At 40.9% G+C, this 22,383-nt stretch overlaps 2 protein-coding genes across 2 annotated transcripts; one reads left to right on the top strand and one right to left on the bottom strand.

The window, feature by feature from the left end:
• Positions 1–6,234: 6,234 nt before the first annotated feature.
• LOC115750895 (calcium-binding protein PBP1-like) lies at positions 6,235–7,081 on the top strand. The gene has a single exon (XM_030688512.2). The coding sequence runs from the start codon at positions 6,465–6,467 to the stop codon at positions 7,023–7,025; it is 561 nt and encodes a 186-aa protein (XP_030544372.2). The 5' UTR covers positions 6,235–6,464; the 3' UTR covers positions 7,026–7,081.
• Positions 7,082–12,582: 5,501 nt separating this feature from the next.
• LOC115750915 (xyloglucan endotransglucosylase protein 6) lies at positions 12,583–15,028 on the bottom strand. The gene is made up of 4 exons (XM_030688549.2): positions 14,767–15,028; positions 14,341–14,441; positions 13,681–13,874; positions 12,583–13,224 (listed from the first exon to the last, which is right to left on the bottom strand). Exons 1-4 carry the CDS (start codon positions 14,939–14,941, stop codon positions 12,807–12,809), a joined length of 888 nt encoding a protein of 295 aa, XP_030544409.1. The 5' UTR covers positions 14,942–15,028; the 3' UTR covers positions 12,583–12,806.
• Between the last annotated feature and the right edge of the window lie 7,355 nt (positions 15,029–22,383).

Genomic DNA, 22,383 nt, shown 5'->3' with positions numbered 1-22,383 from the left:
AAATATTTTCCGCCGATCGCTCATTTTTCCGCCCCCCAAATATCGGAAATTGGGGAAAAAAATTTTCCGAAAAAAATATTTTCCGTGAAACAAACGGAGACTAAGTGAAAACCACCAAATTAGAAAAATCTTTGGCAAATATATGTGACTAATGAACCAAAAAGAAAAATCTGTTATGCAAGCACATATATAGTGCTAAAAGAGCTTGAGTTTTGAGTGGACAAGACTGGACTATGTACCATGTGGAAAGGAGCAAATTAGTACTCATCGAGCTACATCAACATGTAAGTTACACAACAAAGGCCACTAAGCAACAACTTTCGTGGTCCTCCACAGTTGAAAAAAAATTGATATCACAGGTGTCCAAGTTAAACCGTGGGCCGTGTTAGGACTTCTACTAAAGCATGAGCATGGAAAGAATATCCCTCGACCATAACAACACTAATGCTCGTCAACACTTCCAACCTTTGTCCCAAGTTCTTCACAGATAACCAAAACCCTACCAAAATGTACTAAATTCGATGATCACCGTCGTTGACAGTGTTTTCACAGCAAACCAATGCTGATATATACAATCATGCAATCAGATCATCGGAGAGAAGGGAGACAAACGAAAACATGGGAAACTCAACTCACCGACGAGAAAATTATATATTCAGCAAAGGCGACAACTTCAGCATTATCGGTTATATCAGCAAGTAGTTCGTTGTATTTCCACTTACCAACGAGATGCACGCTACTGGTATTACTTCGCCTGCTTTCAGAACATCAATCATCAGGTCTGCAAAAACACTAGCATCTATATATTGTTCTCTGATATCCTGATCTCTGGAGGAGAGGACAATGATATATTCAGGTCCATATCATCATTTGGGTTTTTTTTTTTATATATACAATTTGGGAATAATAAATCTCCATCCAGCGGTATTCAGAAGAGATGGATCCAGCACTTTATCCAGAGTCCAATGCATAAACTTTGCCTGACCACAGAAAATTGTCAATTTATCTTAGAAGAAAATTATTAAGGGCAACAAAACGCCATGTCATAGAATAACTATTCTGATTAGTAAACTAAAAACATTGGAATTCTATCAAAGATGCATAGTGCCAAATCTAACTAAGAAATTAAAGGAGGAACCCTTATCAACCTGTCAGGTTTTCCTATTCAATAGACCCCAATACTAACACATTCTCCAGCTCCATAAAAGAAACGGACAAAGTCAGATTTCTTTTGCGGACAAAGCGGTATCCACCATCGGTGAAGTTTCTCCCTTCACACGATCTTTTCTGATATCTTCTACTGCAGACGATCATCACAAGTAGCATGTGGACAGATAGCATGACCATGATTGGACACAATGAGGTTTAATCTTCATACAACTCCGCCCAGACCAAGGTATATCATGCGATGCGTATCATTCTAGAAACCAAATCAACCTCCAATCAATGGGTTCGTATGTAAATTTCATGGTCAGTGGTGCCCAGCATGAATTTTACATGCAAGAGCATCATTATCTTTATCTGACGCAGAACTAACAGCCTACTCGATTATCATTGCATCGAAAACTATGAGCAGTTGACAACAACAGATACTTGATTTTTATGTCATGCGAAATGGAGTTTATAAACATCACTCCCCTGTTTCTTTCCAAGACACGCAACCTTCATCAAAAAATTAAAGCATGCTAATTGCTAAATGACTTATCAACTCAGCATCGACATCTTTATAAAACAATGTGTTAGGTAAAACTAATACTGGAACAACATCTATTCCAACTTCAATTGCTCGGTATATTGGAAAAGTATGTTTAAACTTGCGGCATAATACAAGGATGATGCAGAGGTGAAGACAGCCTCGTCTAATGTAATCCCAAGCATTTTGGCTGGAGATTGGAGAAGGGAATCAAGTTTTGATATCCCTTCTTTAAGCTTTTCCGCTATAGCCTTTCCCACTGCTGAGGCGATCTGTGCTTCGAATGTATCGACTATACTAATAGATGAAAAGAGGGAAGTCACGAAAAAAGAAATGGCCTTCCGACCAATGGTTAATCCCATTTGAGACTGAACATATGATTCAGTCAAACATTGATTCAAGGAAGCATTCATCACTTTGACTTGGAAGTAGTCAAACCATGTAAGAGTAAAGAAGAAAGCAAGGGACAAGGAAACACACAAAAACCTTAATACACTTCTAATCCATGTCCCGTAATAAATGAAGGCAAGATAAGGCACCTTTCCATGCGGTCATTCTACCACAGCTTAGAACCACGCTGTGCCTAAAGTTAGCTTCAACAAGCAGAAAGGAATTGGATGAATGCAATCCACTATTCTTTAAGGTAGGTAGAGGGTAACTCTTTCACATTGTGCTAATGGCAAAGTTACATCACCAGAAAAAGTCCAAAGCCAAACGGATGATTACGAAACTAGCATAAGCAGCTCCGACCAATGAATAGCAGTTTGAGCTAAATGCTACTTAATGGGATATTCTCAAAGAAATTGCGGGGCAAGGAGAAACAGCAGAGGGATATGGTAATTAGGGAAGAAAATTAAATAAGAAATGCATGGCGCTAGCATTGTAACCATTACATTCCTAAATAATCAGCCATTCAATCTCCAACATAGCATTTAGTTAATCCGTCATCGAATGAACACATTACATTCCTGGTTAAAGGGACTTTAACGATAAAGCCCGACAACTCTACCTATGAAGGACACTTTGAGGAAATAGATATTACAGATAGCCAATTCATCAAACACCACTACTTTACCAATTGTAGGTTCAACAACCGATTCCAGAAAAACATGATAAGTTCCAAGTTTCAAAAAGTGAGAACCGGTTATATTAAGGTAGTTTCTAGGTTTCAAGTCTGGAACTGACTCATCCCGAAACAGATTAGGAGAGCGTTATAATATTTAAATAATAAATCACGCCTTCATCTAATAGTTTAAGCTTTTAGAATAGTTGACAGTGATCCACAAAATCTTACGGTTAGTAATGCTAGGGATACTGCACTCGTGGATAGGACGTTTAGTTTATGCATTAGTTAATCATTTTCCTCTCACTTTTTACGTTAATCAAAATGATTAGATAAATATATAAAGATTAACATAAATAAGTACAACCTTTATTCCCGTTCAAGATTCCATCAGTCCCCCCAACATGAAAGAGTCTCAATAAAGCCCACCGATTCTTCAACTTAGAGCCTCGGGGGATCGTGCCTACACCGGTATATTTTCAAGCAGTCTCTGTGAGAGGGTTCGACACCGGTGGCAAATTCGAGCTTCCGGACGGAGGAGGCGGTGCATTTCCAGCATCTAGATTACAGCGCGGGTTCCCGAGAGGGGGCGAGTTGTAAGCTTTTGAACGTGCATGGGCACTCTCGCCATTGTCGATATTATTCTCGTCTGAGCGCCCCAATTCGGAAGAGGGTACTGAAATCTCTTTGGTGGGTAAACTAAGTTAATAAAATCTTGTAAGGATCTCTATTTGATTTCTACATCTTGAAAAATGTTCGCATCAGTCCAAATTTAAGTATATCTTAAAAGGAAAGTGGATTCTTCAGCAGGAATCATATAAGGAGATTAATCAGACAAATATCAAGTTACCTTAATTAAAGTGAGATATAGGCCGCGTGAGTTATTTCCGAGAGAAACGAAGGAGAAATTTTCCAATTTTCATCTAGCCAAATTCATCTGAAGAGCATTCCCATCATTGTGTTTCAATGCTTTACACGTTTCCGATCCAATTTACGTACGCTGTGATGCTAGAGCATTTCCACTTGGTGAAAAAGAGATTGATGAGGTTGATATATCTTCTTTAAATCCACCTTATAGGCTTATAGTGCATGATGAACATATATTTTTATATAGAATTGCTAATATTCATTGGTTGCTGGCCAATTGTTTGGGAAAATTATTCAAAAAGTGTTGAACTTATTGAAATGATGACAATTCAATTATGAACCTTTTTTTTATGATAACTCAGTCCTTCCAGTCAACTAAAGTTGGCCGGCGCTAACATGAACACCGCCAATATGCCCTCAAATTTCTAGGAGGACAAGTAATGGCAGTAAAATGGCTGTCGAGTTTTTCTGGTCAGGGTTTCGAGGAGTTCAAAAACGAGGATGTCTTGATTGCCAAACTTCAACGCCGGAATCTCATGCGACTTCTGGGATACTGTGTGGAAGAAGATGAGAAGATTTTGCTGTATGAGTACATGCCCAATAAAAGCTTAGACTCCTTTAGTTTGTATTCTCTTATTACTACGAGTCTTTCGCTCCTAAAACACGTTCACCGGTTTGAAAATGAACACTTCAGGCAAGCTGAGAATTCTTTTAAGATAATCTCAGCTCTATGCTCCTCATGGTACATATCTATCTATCACAGATCGGACTTTAGGTTGAGAATCGTCCACAGAGATCCGAAGACAAGCAACATCCTGCTAGACGAGGAGATGAATCCAAAATATCCGATTTTGGATTGGCAAGGATTTTCGAAGTCAAAGAAACTGCAATGAACACGAACAGAGTAGTCGGAACTTAGTGAGTAGCGATAGTTATGGCTTGTTTTCTAGTCCTAGAAGGCTAAATTTATTGATGTCTCTCTCATTCTTTATGATCTGAGTCTTTTGACTATATAACTGACTATTAACTCGACAACGGCTACATGTGTTGAAAATATGGGATAAATTGATGGTTGAATGAATGAGAAATTGATGCTCAAAGAACACCCTTGAGTTGGAAGTGGGAAATGAAAAAAAAAATCACTAATCCCACATTGAAAAGAAAGAAGGTTTTAGAGTGTTTTATATATAGTTACACCTCCGCTTGGAGTGGTAACTAAAAAGTGACCTCAGCACAAGCCTCAGTATTTATGTTATTGCAATTCCATTTCTATTATCCTGTTATAATTTACACAAGCCTCGGTATTTATTTGTGTCGATTTCATTCCTTTTCAGTGCTATTATTGCAATTCCATCCCTTTTCAGCAGAGTTATTGCAATTACATTTCTTTTCAATTCTATTATTGTATGGTTATAATTTCGATTTTAGTACGATTATTCTATCGCTCCGAAGAGTTTGTATACTGTTCATAACGTTTATATTAATGCCATATTGAATTTGTTATAATTTTTCTTCTTTTTAAGGAAATTTTTTTAAAAAAAACCCTTGGTTTTTTTGTTTTTGCAATTCCTTTTCTTTTCAATTCTGTTATTGTACTATTATTATTTACACAAGCCTCGGTTTTTATTTGTATCGATTTCATTCCTTTGTTTATGCAATTCCATCCCTTTTCAGATCAAGTTTATATTAATGCCATATTGAATTTGTTACAACATGTCCCCGCAAGACGCACTGGACGGATTCTTCTCAGATAAGTCCGACGTATTCAGCTTTGGCGTCGTGGTACTAGAAGTCCTCAGGAGGAAAAGAAACACGGGATTCTTTCAGGGTGAGCAAGTTTTGAGTTTCTTAGGCTATGTGAGTGACGATTAGGTTCCTACATATGCATCTTTAAGTAAGTTTTACTTTCTATTTCCCAACACATAATGATTCCGGAACTTGAATATCTGAGGTGCGTCACCGTCGGGCTACTATGCGTACAAGAAGACCCAAACAATCACCCCGCCATCCTGAATGCGGTCTTCACGCTCGGAAACGAAACTGCTACTCTTCCGACCCCTAAGCAACCGGCCTTCGTCGTGAGATGGTGCCCCTCGAGCAGGGCTTGCACGTCCAGCAAATTGGAGAGCTGCTCTTTCAATTAGCTGACCGTCACTCTGGTGAACGGCCAGTAGCAGGACGAGCGGGGGGCCCTGCTCTTTAATTCGGTGTTGATTTCATGTGCATTAGAAATGGATCTCTTCAATGCAATTTATCTGTTGGTTTGAAAATGTGTGAGGCAATTTTGATCTTGATCTATACGTTCATTGCTTCTTTTGTGGAGATGTACTGTACAATGTATAATATCGTTCATATTGTGAATTTTCACCTTCTGGTTGTGCCATTTGAATTTGATCCTCGCGACCTGCATTTGAATAAATTAAACAGAATAATGTGGAAGCAAACAGACTCCTCAAGAGTCCGAATCGAAGTTAGATAATCAAAAAGGAATAACCAGAAAGAAAAACCGAAAAATAAATAAATAAAGATCAAACCCGGTGGACTGCAGCATCGCAGCATATTCACTCTCTGTCTGCATGTGCAACAACTGTATACCCTGTACCCATGCATCCTGGCACACCTTTGCAAGTCAACCCCGACAGGAAACTCTCCAAGGGAGACATAACTCTCGCGAATTGACCGGAATGCCCCTCGCCGGTGCTCGGTGAAGCGGTCCATGGCCCGGAAAGTGACGAGAGTGCCCCTGACATTGCTTCTCAGAAACAGTGTGTTCTGTCGCTCTGCACGTGGGGAATCCACCCCCGACCACCAACATGACTCCCTGTTCCTTTGCTGTCATCCATGGCGATCTCGCCGTCATTTTATATTATATTATCCTCTTCCCTACACGCAAGCCCAGATATAAATTCGTTCTACACGCATTGCATTCGATTCATCGACATCGAAGAAAAGCACGAGCACCCGCGATCACGTCACTCTTCGTACCGGGAAGAAAGAAAAAAGCTTCCGACTTTTGCTCGTAAATCCGTCATGGACGGTGGGGTCCCGAAAAGGGTGGAGTTCGAGGACATGTTGCCAACGATGGCGGAGAAGCTGGGCGGCGACGGGCTCATCCGTGAGCTGTGCAACGGGTTCGAGCTCCTGATGGACAGGGAGAGGGGGGTGATCACGCTGGAGAGCCTGAGGAGGAACAGCGCGGTGCTGGGCCTCCAGGACCTGAGGGAGGATGAGCTAGCCAGCATGCTCCGGGAGGGCGACGTGGACGGCGACGGCGTGCTGAGCCAGATGGAGTTCTGCGTCCTCATGTTCCGGCTGAGCCCCGAGCTGATGGAGCAGTCGAGGGCGTGGTTCGAAAAAATCGTCGAGGAAGAGTTCAGGAGAGAGAGGAAGCGATCGTCTTGAAGCGTATGATTTTCCGGAAAAAAAAAAAAAGAGAAGAAGGAAGAAGGAGAAGAAGAAGAAGATCAGAGAAGGAAGGGGAAGAGAGAAGACGAGAAAAGAGATGGGCGAAGAAAACAAGGCATGGAAAGATCGAGCCACGCCGTTTTGCTCGGCTGGAAATCTGAATCGGATTCGTCTCTCTCTAGTCTTTCCCCCTGTACTAATGTCCTCTTACTGAAATTTTTTCATTGATTTATGTTGAATTCGGAACAAATCAGTAACAACATCAACCAACAAATCGATGGATCTACGAGATGTGTGAAAAGTCTTCAGCATTTGCAGCACCGCTCTAATTCCCCGTAGGAAATCGATCGACCCGAAAACGGATCTCCACTGGTCCTGATCATGGTTGTCGCGGTCACCCATTGTAGATACGTAATAGGACCACGGAATCAAACTCTCTCTTCGCAAGCATGTACCTTTAAAAGCCTACGATACATCCATGTTATTCCGGTGTCTCCTAAGTACTTGTCCGAGCATGCCAGACCATTTTCAGATGCTGTCCCAGTGGTGATGTAGATCACTTCAGATTGGTTTTTGCTGAAGGGAAAGAGAAAAAACTTTGAAAATAATAAAATTGAGAAGGGAAAATGGAGATCAGTTCAGGCCATTTGAGCATGCTTCTCATCTTATCTCGCACTCTCCACACTTCAAGTCCAATTGGGTCATTTGAGCACACGCTATAAGCCCAAACCTCGATTTGGGCCATTTGAGACATCCCCAAACCAGTTTGCAACTCTTGACCGCATTTCATTCTCTCTCTCTCTCTCTCCCCCCATGTACATCTAAAGCAATTCATTGCCATACTTATCTTATGATAAGATAAGCCCTCAGTTTCTTTGAACGTACCTCCTAATGATTAACCTAAAGACCGGAAATTTCCCCTGACAATTGGAATTAATCCGAGGGATTCACCATGTTCTTCTTCTTCTTTTTTTTTTTCGATATTTTCTGTGTGATCGATCTGTCGGTATACACGTGTGACTTTTATAGAAATCTCACAACGGAGAATCTGTACGGTGTAAAATAGTTAATATTCCCCAACTTACTCATAATTGATTGGCTTGAGTTTTCAAATGAATATGAGTCAAATTTAGTATGTTAATAATTTCAAATTTGGAATCCCTCTTGGCGATTTTTTCAGGCAAAATGTATTGGGCTTCTACTGCATACTCCCAACACGATCAATGTGCATTAGCTCGTCGAGATATTGGGAAAAAAGCAACAAAAAAAAAACTCTCTACGAACGAAAGCGTCATCATTAGAAGCAGCTTTAGTCCTGAGATTTACCATTTGAATTGAAACCTCGCAGAGCGTGCGAGCTATCTCATTTCTACACGTCCAGTAAGATTGGGAAATGCGAGACATGCGTTACGCACTATCGTACACGAGGGCTATCCTTGATTTCATAATCTACTAGATGAGAAGTGGAATGTTTCCTCTCGAGCGAGAAGTACGCCGTGCCACTAGTACATCTCACGTTAGGACAATAATTTTTAGAGGATTACCTTAATAAACTATGACAATCAGTTTACGACCCCCCCAAAAAAAAAAAAAAACTACGACAATCATTCATGCGGAGCTGCTCTTTTCCAAAAGTTTCACCGATCGATCTTTATTCAACTTTTCGGTGCGAATAGTAGATGCCTTGAGGGGGAGCTAAAGAGGAGTCCAATAAAGTAATTAGACCACAAGAAATTGATATGATTCGACATAAACAATGGGGAATATGGGAGTGGGGAACTGTCTCCTGTTAAATCACATTGCTAATAGTTGCAAATCAAATCAGTTCTATACGAAAAAAGACAACAGAATTGTCAAAGAGATGACTAATTATTGCCTCGACACTCACCTACCTTGACAGCTTTTGCCGTGGTCATAGTCGGATTTGATCGACTTCTGGCTTATCCGTTTCCACAATTTTCACTTCTAATCTTTATGTTTTAAAAAAGACCGGTGATGTTTCATTATCGTAACAACTGTTTTCACAGGGGAGGTGTTGGAGTTAATAGCACGGGCACGGTCAAGGGCAAGGGCATATAAATTCGGAGTGAGCATTGGCTTAGAGTCTATCATGGAACTGGACCGAACCGGTCCTACTCGACCCATTCTGATCCTGCTCTCGATTTCTAATAGAACCGGCATCGGGCGGATATGTTTGTGATTCTACCTCGGAACTAGCGATCTGAAACCTGTTTTTAGAAATCCAAACTCTATTACTCTTTTATTTCTCATATTGCATCGTCTTTTCCCTCGTTTCTTGCTTTCGAAATACGACATAACATTTTTAGTAACTTGTGAAGTAACGTTTGAACGTTATTCTTTTTATAAGTTGTCGGCAGAAAGCAAACCGTACCAATTTTATTCAATAAAAAAAAAAAGTAAAGCTTCTTCCTAAAATTTCAATTTAGTCACTTCAATGCGATAAACGTGGAAATGCAAAAATCGTCGGCACCTCGAGAAACTTCGTTGTGGGGCTCCTTGCAACATTAGAGTCCCCATCAAACCTCAAGCAAAGCAATAAATAAAAAAAAAAAACTATTTTTGTCAGCTTTGCTTATCCAATAATACCCCTTTTCTTTTCGATTTGATAAACACCAACCCTTTTTTTTTTTAATTCTTCTGATTAAATTGTATAAACCAATTTTATTTTTATTTTTTAATTAGCACCTCCTAGAATTGCCATCTTGATCGATCATTGGGGTCTTGTCCGGATGTCATTATGACATGCCTTTGCTTTTGTGCTCGAATGCCGAAAGTCCCTTGGACACTAGAAGAAAAAGTTCGGTCGTCCGGTTGGATTGGGATTGAAATCATTAACATGGTAAAACTATGATGTAAAAGTGAAATCCCACTCCATTTTTTCTGTTTCTCGTTTTTACGCCAAACTGAACAATTTCAATGTCACTGAAGTTGTTGTGCCCTCGTAGATTTGATCCACCACACCGCTGTAACTTGTCATAGCAAGCAAAATACTTCATGTTGCTATAATCCATATTTATAGCGGCTTGATGTTGTATTTTTAATTATTAAAAATAACTCCTTCTTCTTATGTCAATTTAAACCTTTAAAAAAAGTTCGGCATATTCCCACCAGACATCAATGTTTCACGCTTTAATATTAGATTAAAGTCGAACCTAAACACGAATTGAGAGGGTGTCACGCCTCCATCTAATAGCTCTAATTTATAAAGTAATTGATGGTGATCTCATAAAATCATTTACTTAACACACTGAATATTTACAAAATGAAAGTTCGATAAAAGGGTCGGGATCTACTTATATTTCTTCTTCTTCTTTTTTTGTCTAAAATCTATTATATTTATATTTCAACCAATAAATTTTTGGAGCATGGCCATGTAATGGCAATGTACATGGGGTTCCATGTGATTCGTCGGGTCGCGAAGATAGGAGACGTACAATAATGTTTTCATTTATGTTCACTTTTGAATCCACGGTTCAGCTATTTGTGCCAAAGTTTGGTTCTTTCTTGTAAAAACGAGGGACCACCCGCGTGCGTGGTGATCGTGGCCCTTTGTAATGCATTTATGTTGGATATAAAGATCGCCATCACTTCCTCAGCTACTCCCCCCCCCCCCAACCCATCTCATGGAATTTTTGTGCCTTTTGATCAAGTCATTGGCAGAAAGTGAAACACCCAATTTTAGGTCTAGTTTCAAATTTAACCCAAATTTTTTTTTTTTTTTGTTTTAGAGAAAAATCACCGATAATCATCCTTAATTTTCATATCTCACACGGGGTTATATTTTAGATAATTTCAACAATTTTATTGGCTGGATTTGTTATTGACGTGACATTTCCATATTGATCCGTACCTTTTGTTCATTACTTTACTGATGTGGATATATTATCGACATAGAAATGTCACGTCAAATTGAAATTGGATCAAGTTATTGGATTCGAGAATAAATTGTAAGTTGGTGGTTTCTTTTTAGACAAAACAAAGATTGAGGCAAATTTGAGATTGGTGGACTTAAGGTTTGGAGCTTTATGTGACCCCCCCCTCCCAAAAAATTAAAAAGAGATTGGATTAGATCTAAGACTAAATCTAAAGTTAGATTTTTTTTTGGGAATTAGACCCATAAGACCGCAAGGTCAAGTGTCGTTGGATCTTTAGACTGTTGAGAACTCGTTGGTTAGCGTATCGTTCGTTCTGAGTATACATCGACGGGGCCGCGCAGGAGCCTCTATCTGGGTTTTTGAATATGAAAAATTGTCGTGAAGATCTTAGTTTATGAGTTTTGGCCCTGCTAAATTTTGGCGTGAAGTCACGTTGACAGTGCAATATGTATTTAAGAGTTCCCCATAACAAATCCCAAGAAACACTGGACGGGCAAGGGGGCAGCGGCACTCGCCTAAATCCAAACCGTAGTTTCTGAACTCCTAAATATCTCCGCTCGCGAATTATTGCCCCTCGTAGCCATCATGACCGCTGTCGTCCTGTTCTGTCGATCGCCTCTCAAATATCAACTCCATTTCCGTGCAAGAGAGTTAGCTGGCTTAATGCTTATGAGAAAAAGATTAAATGGTCGTCCTTTTTTTGGCCGGAGGGGAAATTTTTCGAAATCAATGGCAATTATGACAAGACGCGGGCGGGGGTCCGCTTTGGCTTCCCAAACACGTCACTCTCCATCTGTTTCGTCTGTGCATCCGTGTCCGAAAGCTGGTGACGATAGTGGGTGGGGAGGTGAAGAAATATCTTTTAATCACATTCGCCCTTCAAATCACCGCAGCTTTGAGTTTTGAGCCACTGCGGCCAGAGATCGCGTATGCTCTCATCCATCCTGACTGTAACTTCATTTTATTTTGGACATAATATCCTAAAGGGCTTTCGATTTCAACTTTGGTCATATCCCAATTTTACCGTTCAGTCTTAATTTTACTCTAAAATTTTTATGTTCTTATAAAATAATCACAAACCGTTGCTTTTAAGTCACAAATCTACCTTCATTACACCCTCTACTCAAAATTTCTCGTTGTCAACCGAAAAATGAGCTGAACATTCTCAAACACAAAAGACCAAACAGTGAGCGCATAAACATTGAGGATGATTTTAACAAAAAATTAATGAAATCAGATTGAGGACTCACGTAAAAGTTCGTCTTTTTTTTTAAAAAAAAAATATTAAATTGGACCTAAAATTGAAGAATTTTTCACGAGACGAAATAAAAATTGTGGTAAAATTAATACTACACCTAAAGTTGAGGATTTATTATGGCCAGAGTTAAAATTTTGAGATTTTATGGTAGAATTAGAACTGCTAAAATAGAATGACAGCTTAGTTGTGACAATTTTGCAGTTCCCCGGATGGAAACTTGAACCGATCAGGACAGCACCAGGGTCTCTCTCTCTCTCCCGCTCGCTCGGTCCCACGGCTCTAGTGGGATCCCCGGGACGGCGATGCAGCAACACGTGATTCTGTGCACGGAAACATTCCCAGCATCATCCCTAGACCAAAAGATAGGGAAACCGACGTACTTCGGCAAACACCCCGTGGATTTGATGGAATTCGAAATTATATTACATGCTGCAGCAAAGATCCAACCAACAAAATATTTTCAAAAGACACATATCAAAGAACATGGAGAACATGTTTTGGTCGTGGTTTTTCTTATGACTGTTTTTTCTTTTTTACAAAACCCAACCTTCCCCCGCCCTAGCATCCAACCTCCATGACGACCCGCAGTCAGCTGCGTATCCCGTTCCATGTGGGGAACTTAGCTCAATGACGGTGGTGCACGCACTCGGCCGGGGTGACCGGGAACCGGGTCGTGTCCGTGCAGTAGTCGTAGATCATGTGCTTGGCCCGCACCCACATCAGCTGGTGGCTCTGGTGCAGGCTCAGCTCGGAGACCATGGGCTCGTCCCACCAGTACCGCCTCTCCCCGCCACTGCACCGCCTGGCGTTGTCAGCTGCCGCTGCGGTCCCCGGGCACTCGCATGCGTCGATGTCAAAGTTACGGTAGGAAGCGACGAAGGGCGCGTGGCTCCAGTCGGTCTTGACGCGGCCGCCCTGCGTGGCCCAGTCGTCGGCATTCCATATCGAGCTGTACACGCCCATGGGCTGGTCCTTGGGGTAGGGGATGCCCCGGTGCTCCAAATTGGTGTGCACGCGGATTGGAGTCTCGTTCACAAGAAACCTGGGGCGACAAAGAATTAAAGTACCCAAATGTCATTTGCTCATGCATTAACCTTGAAAATCTCGTCTTCGTAATCAAGGAATAAGGACAGCAAACCCGTGTAACGTACGGAATAAGAATGTGATGTGCAGAAAAAGATGTACGCGACAAAGCAAAAAGCAGGAGAGAATCGACAAATGGAGGTCCCCCCCTCTGCATAACAGCGTCGGTACCGCCCAAGATTCCCTTCCCTTTCCCCAGGGTACTCTTTTGTTTTCTGATGCAACTTTGGAATTATACGAAATCGCACCGAATAAGATCAGTCACATGGCACCAATCTTTCCAATTCAAACCAATATCTCACCAGCGTTTCTAGTTTTAAGTGCTTATTGTGTCGAAAGCTTTGACACGACACGTTATGGAAAACGTGCGACACGTGCTGTAATTTGTGTAATGTGGTTAAGTTGCGAGACGTACACGACTTGGCGATGGTTCCATAAGACGGAGTAGGAGTGGAAGTCCTTGGTTGGGTCGAACCACAGGCCGAGCCGCTGCTCCCGGTTGCCCACCCCGTTCACGTACAAGTTGGTCTGCACCAGGTATGGCTCCCCCGTGGTGTTGCCCAGGAACTCGAAGTCGAACTCATTGTGGTTCGGTCCATCCGACGACATCTGTACACAAGCCACCATGACATTTAATAAAAACTCGCGAAACACATGTTTAGTGTCGCCATCCATGAGTGAAGATTAGACAAAATATGAAATTATTAGCTGACGTTAACATGGACCCTGATCGAGTTGAAGTATTTCCCTGTATTCATTAAAGGAGGATCACGAGATTCATAAATAGATAGGACCGAGCACGTTAGGTTTCTTAATGAATGGTGGGTCGTGGGTACTGCTACATGGGCATTGTTTTCTCAGTAGAATCCAAGAAACATGTCCGACTGAATTCAATGGACTGAAGGTGACCCTTCAATACGTACTGCTGGGGACCCGGAGCCATGAAATAAAAGCTCTTTGCTCAGTTTCTGTTTGTTCCTCTTTTCTTTCTTCCATCATTATCATAGCTTGTTTCGTCAATGAATCCACTTATTGGAATGGGGAAAAAAGGGGCATTTTTGATGGATTTACTCACATAGAAAGCAGTGACAGTCCCAGCAGAGTCACCCTCGACAAGCTTGATCTGGATGGTGACTTTGCCAAACATATACTTGCTCTTCGACGAAAACCCAGCGCCTAAACAAAAAACACCACAAGAGTTAGAACCCATCACCTTCACCGGCTCCTCTCATTCACCCATGAACCGATGTTTACTAAGCCTCTTTTAGAAGTGAGAAAACATGGGATTACATGCAAAAAACAGCAAAGGTCCCACCCAACGCAACAGTGAAGTGGCGATCGATGACAAGGAACTGCATCGACCAATGCAGGACCTTTCTGGGTATTTCATCTCAAAATCAAGAAACGAATTCTATTTGGGTTTGCCTTTCTTATCTGGGTTTAAAAAACTGCAAAGGTCCCATTTCGTTGAAGAAAGAGAGGATTTTGGTTCAATATTTACCAGAGTAGTTATCAAGCTTGAGCCTAAGAACATCTCCTTCATAGGCAAAATGATCCATAGCCCAGCTCGGCTGGTACAGCTCCTCAAACCTCGCGCTCATGACCAGACCCACCAACGCGAGACCCACGACCAAACCAAACGACACAGACATTTTCGAAAAACCCAGGACAGCCATTGAAGAGCGTGAGAGAAGCTTCCTTCACAAGCTTTGAAGCTGTGCTCTGTTTCTCACCCACTCAGTGCACTCACACAAATCTCACTCCGAGAGTGAGACCAACGCCTCCTTTTATAGCCCGCTTCTCTCCTCGCTGGCTTGGCATCGGCCCCGCACACACCCACTCGCCACGTCACGCGGGTCGCGCGCCACATGTGCAGCCACGTCCCCTTTCGGATTTTCTACAGACGGGGGAGGGGTTCGAAATCGAAAATTGAAATTTGGAGTGGAAAAATGTAGCCGTTGCTGTGGCAAATTAGCTGGCGAGAGCTGGTCACTGTGAGAAGGGAGGGAGGGGGGGCACGCTGTACGACACGTCCCTGTCACAAAAGCTACCCCGGGACAGATGAGGGCCAGTGACGTCGCGCCACGTGGACATATACAGCTGGGTGAGAGTAGTTGTGTCCAGTTGTCCCGAAGTTAAAAAGGGCCTCCTTTTTGGGAGGCGTGTTTGGCAATTGAGGTGAGTGGGGTCCACTTCTTCTTTTTTTTAATATTTTCATCTCCTTCCTGGTTTTAGTTCATTTATCTTTTGCTGCGGCAGCGCCAGCTGGACACTGTGACCCAAAGTGGATTCATGCACTGTCACGTATTAAAAAAAAAAATCATCTTGTGATTAATTAACCCGCGCCATGGCAATTATATCATCTTTACGAGCCTCGGGGTGCGCGAACCACACCTTCGAGGTTATAAATGTAACTTTTGTAGTTTGTCGAATTCCAATGTACCGTGGAGTAAAGCGGTTGGCTATACTTTTATGAGCTTTCGTAATGATTATATGGTAATCAGGAAATGTTCATCACGTTTACCAGGTGGGTTTCACTGTAGATGTCGTGTTGTATTTAGGGTCAATGGGGTCTTCTTGAGCAATTGAAAGGGCACGCGATTTTGCCCTTTTTTTTTTCAGGGGAGTTACGGGAAAGGGGGATGGGATAGTCGGGTCCAGTCTATAGTATTCGATGAGCATGATACGACACGGTCGGTGATGCCACGCTTTATATTCTTTGTAGTGTAGTTAGCGATGGTGTGAGTAGTCAAAACTATCAAATTTACACTCGCGAGGTCAAGGTGCGCTCTAATTATTCAAAAAAAAAGGAAAATATCCTGGTTATTGCGATTCCTCCAAGGAATGGTGAACAATAAGGGGATAATCGAAGGCAAATGGTACTTATCTAAAGAAAAAAGAAAAGTTAACATCACGAAAGATCCGATTCAGATATTTATTTGAGAAGATTGAGAATACTTCGTCTTCTTATTTAGAATTTTTTCATTAAAAAAAAAACTAAGGAAGAGAAATTTTAATTTGAAGGTGAGAAACATGAATAAATGGGACGGAGTGGGGGGTGATGGGACTAGTCTGCTGTTGCGTCCATGCCGATTAAAGTGGCACTGCGATGTCTGGGGTTGTCCTGATCGCGATGACAAAGAGAAGGTACGTGACGTACGGTCGACCAATAGGTGGGCTTGGATCCTTAATTACAATCTTGTTGAGAATTAGATTGAAAATGGGGTAGAAAGTCAGGGAATTGTGCGACAACCCCACCAACGAACACCAAGATAAATCTCACAGACCAATTGTCCATTCCCACGTGGCAGAGATATTTTGGGGCACGGCCTTCTTGGAAAAGATGATATTTCTCTAATTTTTTTTTGGTCTCATCTCTATTTTTTTTTTTTTTTATCTAACTTTTGCTCTGATTCTTAATAGAGCGCGGAGTCGAACCGTGCGCGCATATAATACTAGTGTCTTCACCTCCTAATCCATTACTAGTAGGGCCCCATACTTTTAGGCGATATTTTTTTCTAAACTAACAATGTTGCAGCGAGACGCATTCTCTACCGAAGTAAATAATATCCATATAAACCCTCGTGCAAAGGTAAAAATTCATCAAGGATCCGTCTTTTCCATTTTGCTCGCTAATTAGCCAGCTAACTCGAAGAGTACTAAGCACAACCACCAAGCGCCATAATCCCGTCAAAATCAGAGTTTCCTAGGACAGATTCGAACCCGTAGACATCAGTTTCTAGATTGAGAACGTAGGAACATGACCTCGTCACCGGGGCAATTCAAAGTGGATGAATACCAATTATTACTTACATTGGAATAGACATGGTCAAATATATTGTGGGCCCGGAACCGGCCTGTTGACTGGGTCCACGGTTCCAACCTTTTTTTATAAATAAAAAAAAAAAAAAAGGCCCAAGAAAAAAGAGCCATTGAGCCTAGGAACTGGCGGTTCCGATTCCACCTTTTTTACGAACCGGAACCGGCCACGTCTACGTTGGAACATTGAAGGAGCTCGGCATTAAATGGAAGTTCAGTTCCATTCCATAGTTAAAAAACCTTCAAAGAGAAACTCCACCCACAGGACCCCAGCGTAGAGGCATTAGTGGTGGATTACACGCTTTGTTACAAGCATCGATGAAAACAGAGCATGAATACATAAGAATGGGACAAAGTTGACCTTCTTGCCAAGGTAGGCCGTCCCACGTGATCCCCCTGCGGATTGACGATGTCCTCTGTCATCATTTTCCTTCCATTCCGTCACTTTCAATCTTTTCATTGTCAGTTCATCTAATTGGATTAATTAAATGCCCAAACACAACGAAATAAAAAATAAATAAATAAAGCAAGACAAAAAAATTAGAATATATCCAGCGAAAAAGTTTACTACAATTGACATATCTATATATAATTCCAAGCTACGAGGGATGATTCGATCCGGTTGAGCATAATAGATTGACCAAACATGGAATCGCCCATATAGGACCGAACTAGGATGTTGGTCCGATTCCCAAGGGGCCTCCGGTCTGGCCCAACTCCATAATTCTGAAACTAGTTGCAATCTATCATGTTCTCGATTGTGAGGAAACTGGACCTCTCGAACTGAATCGAAAAATATTTCTTAAAAAAATAAATTTTCTAAATGTAAATCTAAATTTAATATGCTTGTGATGCTTAGTATGACTTCCAAGTCCATCAACAATGCGATGCAATCAATGAGAGGTGGTTCGGTGAATATGTCATTACCAAGAAAAATTCAACGACAAATCACATAAAAAAAATGTGATCGATTCAAGTTCAATGATTGCACTGTATAAACTGGATTGGAAACCGATCATATCTAGTGCCTTCATATTGATGGGGAGTGTGAATCACACTTCAACACCATCCATCAACCAATTTTGAAATCTTCCTAATGATGGGCCTCTCCCATCTTCTTCGCCATCCGAATGAAACATGGAATGTGGTTCACATGCTTCTATATTCATCATGCGGTTTTCCTCAACTTATTGGACTTTCGAACGAATTGTATTAATAAGCATACTCGATACGCTTGTTAGCAACTTTTGATTCGAAATAACTCAATTTTGCGAATAGTAACGTACGAAACAAAAATGGTCGTCCACGCATTAAGGGTTATTTTTTACCAAAAAGAATGTATTGAGGGTTACAATTCTTTTAAAATCGTCATTTAGTAATAATTGTGGTCGGGCAAGTTTTTGGCGGGCGCGTTGGAAAATGGTGCTCCTCTTATTATTCTCTCGAGAAAGTTGCGTGTAGAGAAGCGACAAAGGGTCACCCGCTCCTTGAACAGCCAAAACGAAAGCTCGATGTTTGCACAAAGGGTCACCACGCAAATAATTGGGAGGGACGCCGTTGGACTCGATGTTTACATTTTTTGGATCTTCCGGTCTCCGATCCGATCGATGATGATCGTCGGCTGCTTCTGCTCCGAGTCCTCCGACACCGCACTCTTTCACGAGCATTTTCGCTTTTCTCTTTCACCCCGATCACTACCATTTCATAGAAAGAACACCGCTTCCGAGGAAGGTATTAATTTTAGCCTTGCGCACAAACTGTATAATTACACACCGACGATCCGTAAACTTTGATCTAATGTGTAATGTGATCCATGAACTTTTGATAAATGTCCAGATTAAACTCTAAATTATATAAAAAACATCTATTGTCATCCTTACATTATTTTTGTTTTTGGGTTGAAATCCTTACATTAATTTGAACTCGGGAAAACATTGTACAATCACATATGGTCCAGGAACTAGTTTAGACGTGTATAGAGAGTCCATTAGTCATATTGAACAAATTGAAAATTCTTACTGCATGATCAAAATTGTTTGAGTGTCATCGCTGCTTTATCGAACCTTCATTTAACATCCAGTCTTACTCTTGAAAGACGCTCCTTCTTCCATCGCTATCCACTGTTAAATCATTGTTCTAATAGTTGCGCGCGCGAGAAAAACATGTTCAAACAATTTGCTTTACTTGGACAAGTTGCCTCCATTTCGATCCATTTCCACCATTAGCCAACTCCGACCGACGTGTTCTTTTATGGGAATAACGTCCCGTCGAATTTCATTGCATCACATGCTGATACTACCCCAAAGACACAAATAGGGATCAACCGATGAATTGATACTGCAACTACCTTTCTTGCGCTGTCCATCTTTCCACGTTCTTTTTACACGAAACGCTCGACTTTTCAAAGTGCGCTGTTCATGAATGATCGTTAAGCTAATGCGCGGCCCGTGACCTACATAAAGAAGGAAAAACAAGAAAAGAACAAAGAACAAATAATTAATAAAAAAATCGAAAATAATTATCCACGTCAAGATCAACTTTGCCGCATAGGACGGCTCGCTTTCACGTTAGTAATTTTCGGACAAAATTGACATGGTGGACTTAATTAATAAAACGTGAAATGTTTAGGATTTAAATGAAAAAATTAAAAAAGTTCCATATTGAATTTGCAAAAGCGTAATAAATTTAAAATTTTTTGAACACTTTTTACTCTCGACGTTTTAGAGTGCACGTTTCGTGAATCATCGTCAAGCTAATGCGCGCGTCGTCACCTATCTCCGTGAACGACTACTGTTCGCGGTCCGGACTATTGACGTAAGGACGATGCCTGCAATGGCAGGGCGTGGATCCTTAATTTTATATTGTTAAGAAGAAACTTTAAAGATGGTGTCAGACAGTCATGGAATTGTAAGACATCCCCACGCCAGAAAGAAATCTGACAGACCAGTTGTGCGCTCCCACGTGACGTGGCTCGACATGCTTTGCCGCTACGGCTTTTTGCCACTTTTTGAAGTTTTCCTATATCGATCATTTTTTTTTTTAAATTTATTTCGTTCGACGCAGATGAAAAGATGATATTTCTCCTACGGTAAATAATTGAGAGTGCCAGTAGCGGGGTTGGATAGCTTCCAAAAACTTGAAACTTATCCAATTATAACTGCTTCTTAGTTTTTGAATTCTGAAACATAACTTTTTTTTTTTTTTTTGGAAACGGTTCTAGAACCTATCCTATTTTTCTGATCCAATTTTAGGGTCTAAGTGAAAACTTATTATTTTTTTTCTTTTTTGATTTCATTTTTTATAGCAAAATAAAACGAGTAACAAAACGGCTCAAAGTAAAAGATGATTAACATAAATCCCTATTCGCCATACACATAGTAACGCACAAATATAAATGATGAAAAATTTAAACGCGTTGAACACATAACATAAAATATCAATTATAAAACTCCGTTTTCCATTCATCAAAATAAAATTTTGAACTCTATTCTCCATTTATCCATAAAAATATTGCTCCAAAGAACAGAGAGAGAGAGAGAGAGAGAGACGATAAAGAATGGAGAATAAACAAAATGAGGCGAGGTAGAGTTATACTCAACTAAGAGAAATTATCATTTTTTACCGTAACTAAGAACCGGTTCCAAAACCAATCCGATTCCCGAGTGGGTCTTCGGTTGGATTCGGGAGCCGGACCTTTTCCGACCGGTTCCAATAATTTGGAATCGGGAACCGAATTGGATTTTCGGGCGGATCTAATATCCCCACTGATGAATTGTAATGGTAACTCTCAAAAGAAAATTTAAGGACTAAAAGGAATATATAGCAATGTGATAATTAGAGGAAGTAGCAGATTCAATACATTGGGAGAGGGTTGCTCCCAACATACACTCTCTCTCTCCCCCTTGTTGCCTGTCAAGGGTCGATATTTCATAACTTGTTTTTGCATTTTTTGGCGCACGCCTTTTTGGCGCTTCATGATGTTTTCCTAAATCATTTTTTTTTTTGCACTTTATGATATTTTGGAACCTCTTATGCTAGAATCGATCACCCGTTGTTGGTATACGCATTCTTTACTGAAGTAAGTAATATCGTATAAGCCCTTATGCAAAAGTACAATTCATGAACTGCATCATTCCCGGTTTCATCTTTCCGATTTGAAAGCAAGTCTATGTTAACTTTATAATAATCATGAAATGTTTTAAGGAAAGTGGCTCCATAAAAAAACTGTTTTTTAATAGTTCATAAGCATGATCGTAGTCAGCTAATCAGCCAGCTAACTGGAAGAATACTAGCACGACCACCAACCGCCATAACCCCACTAAAATCCGAGTTTCCTAGGACAGATTTGAACCCACAATAGACTAATTGATGTACGTCTTAATCGGTAGATATTGAAGAGGCGCGTTTCGCTTGGCCCGAAGGTAAATATGGGTCAGATCTGGACAACGTGCCACTGCTCAAACGAGGGAACTCGGGGTGCGCAACTTTGGTGGAGGCTCGGCCCGAGCATGTTATGCGAACAAATGTTTTCGATGTAACGATAATGTGACCCACATGATATAATTAAATAATGATTTAATACTTACGTAAATTCTAAGAACCTATTGGCTATGAAAAGATACGATTGAAAAGGTGTTATTTTGATGTGCTTTGATGGAAGGCACGTTGAAGGGGCACCTGTTAATAACGTCAAAAGAGCATGGTCCTCTCTCCATTCATAACGAAAGGCGTAACGTATGGTTGTATTTCTCTCCATAAAAAAAAAAAAGGAAAATGTCATGAGAACAGTGGGTGAGGGAGAGAAACCAGATTTCATTGTCTCCTGTTTTTTGCAACGATCGTGCTTAAAATTATCACTATGGATCAAGATATGTCTCCGTCATTATTATTTGTAAAAGTCCTGAAGATCAACGATTCCCTTAATGATGAATTTCCGCATAAAATTTCACATCAATTGCTTACATTCGAATCTTCAGTCCAATCGTCAGAGAGCTCGGACGAAAACTTGGAAGATTTCATACTAAGCGTGGCCCCGTTGTCTGAATAGCCGTAATCTATTTCGGGTCACGTAATCAAATCTCTGTAAGAGCGCCCTAGACATTCGGGAGCGGGTGGGAGGTGACGGCCGTGCTTTTGGGTTGATGAATCCGTTGAACATTGAATCAGAAAGGACAAAGTTGAAGAGCACGACAAGTTGACCTTCGTGCCGACCGGTTGCGTACGATAAAAAAAAAAAAGAAAACGTCGATGCTTTAAAAAGTCGGGAGATTTTTCTTTTTGTGTTCTGAAGAAAGACACA

This window comes from Rhodamnia argentea, chromosome 7, assembly GCF_020921035.1.
Source record: "Rhodamnia argentea isolate NSW1041297 chromosome 7, ASM2092103v1, whole genome shotgun sequence".
In the NCBI taxonomy this organism is placed as follows: domain Eukaryota; kingdom Viridiplantae; phylum Streptophyta; class Magnoliopsida; order Myrtales; family Myrtaceae; genus Rhodamnia; species Rhodamnia argentea.
This window is presented reverse-complemented; position numbering and strand designations above follow the sequence as displayed.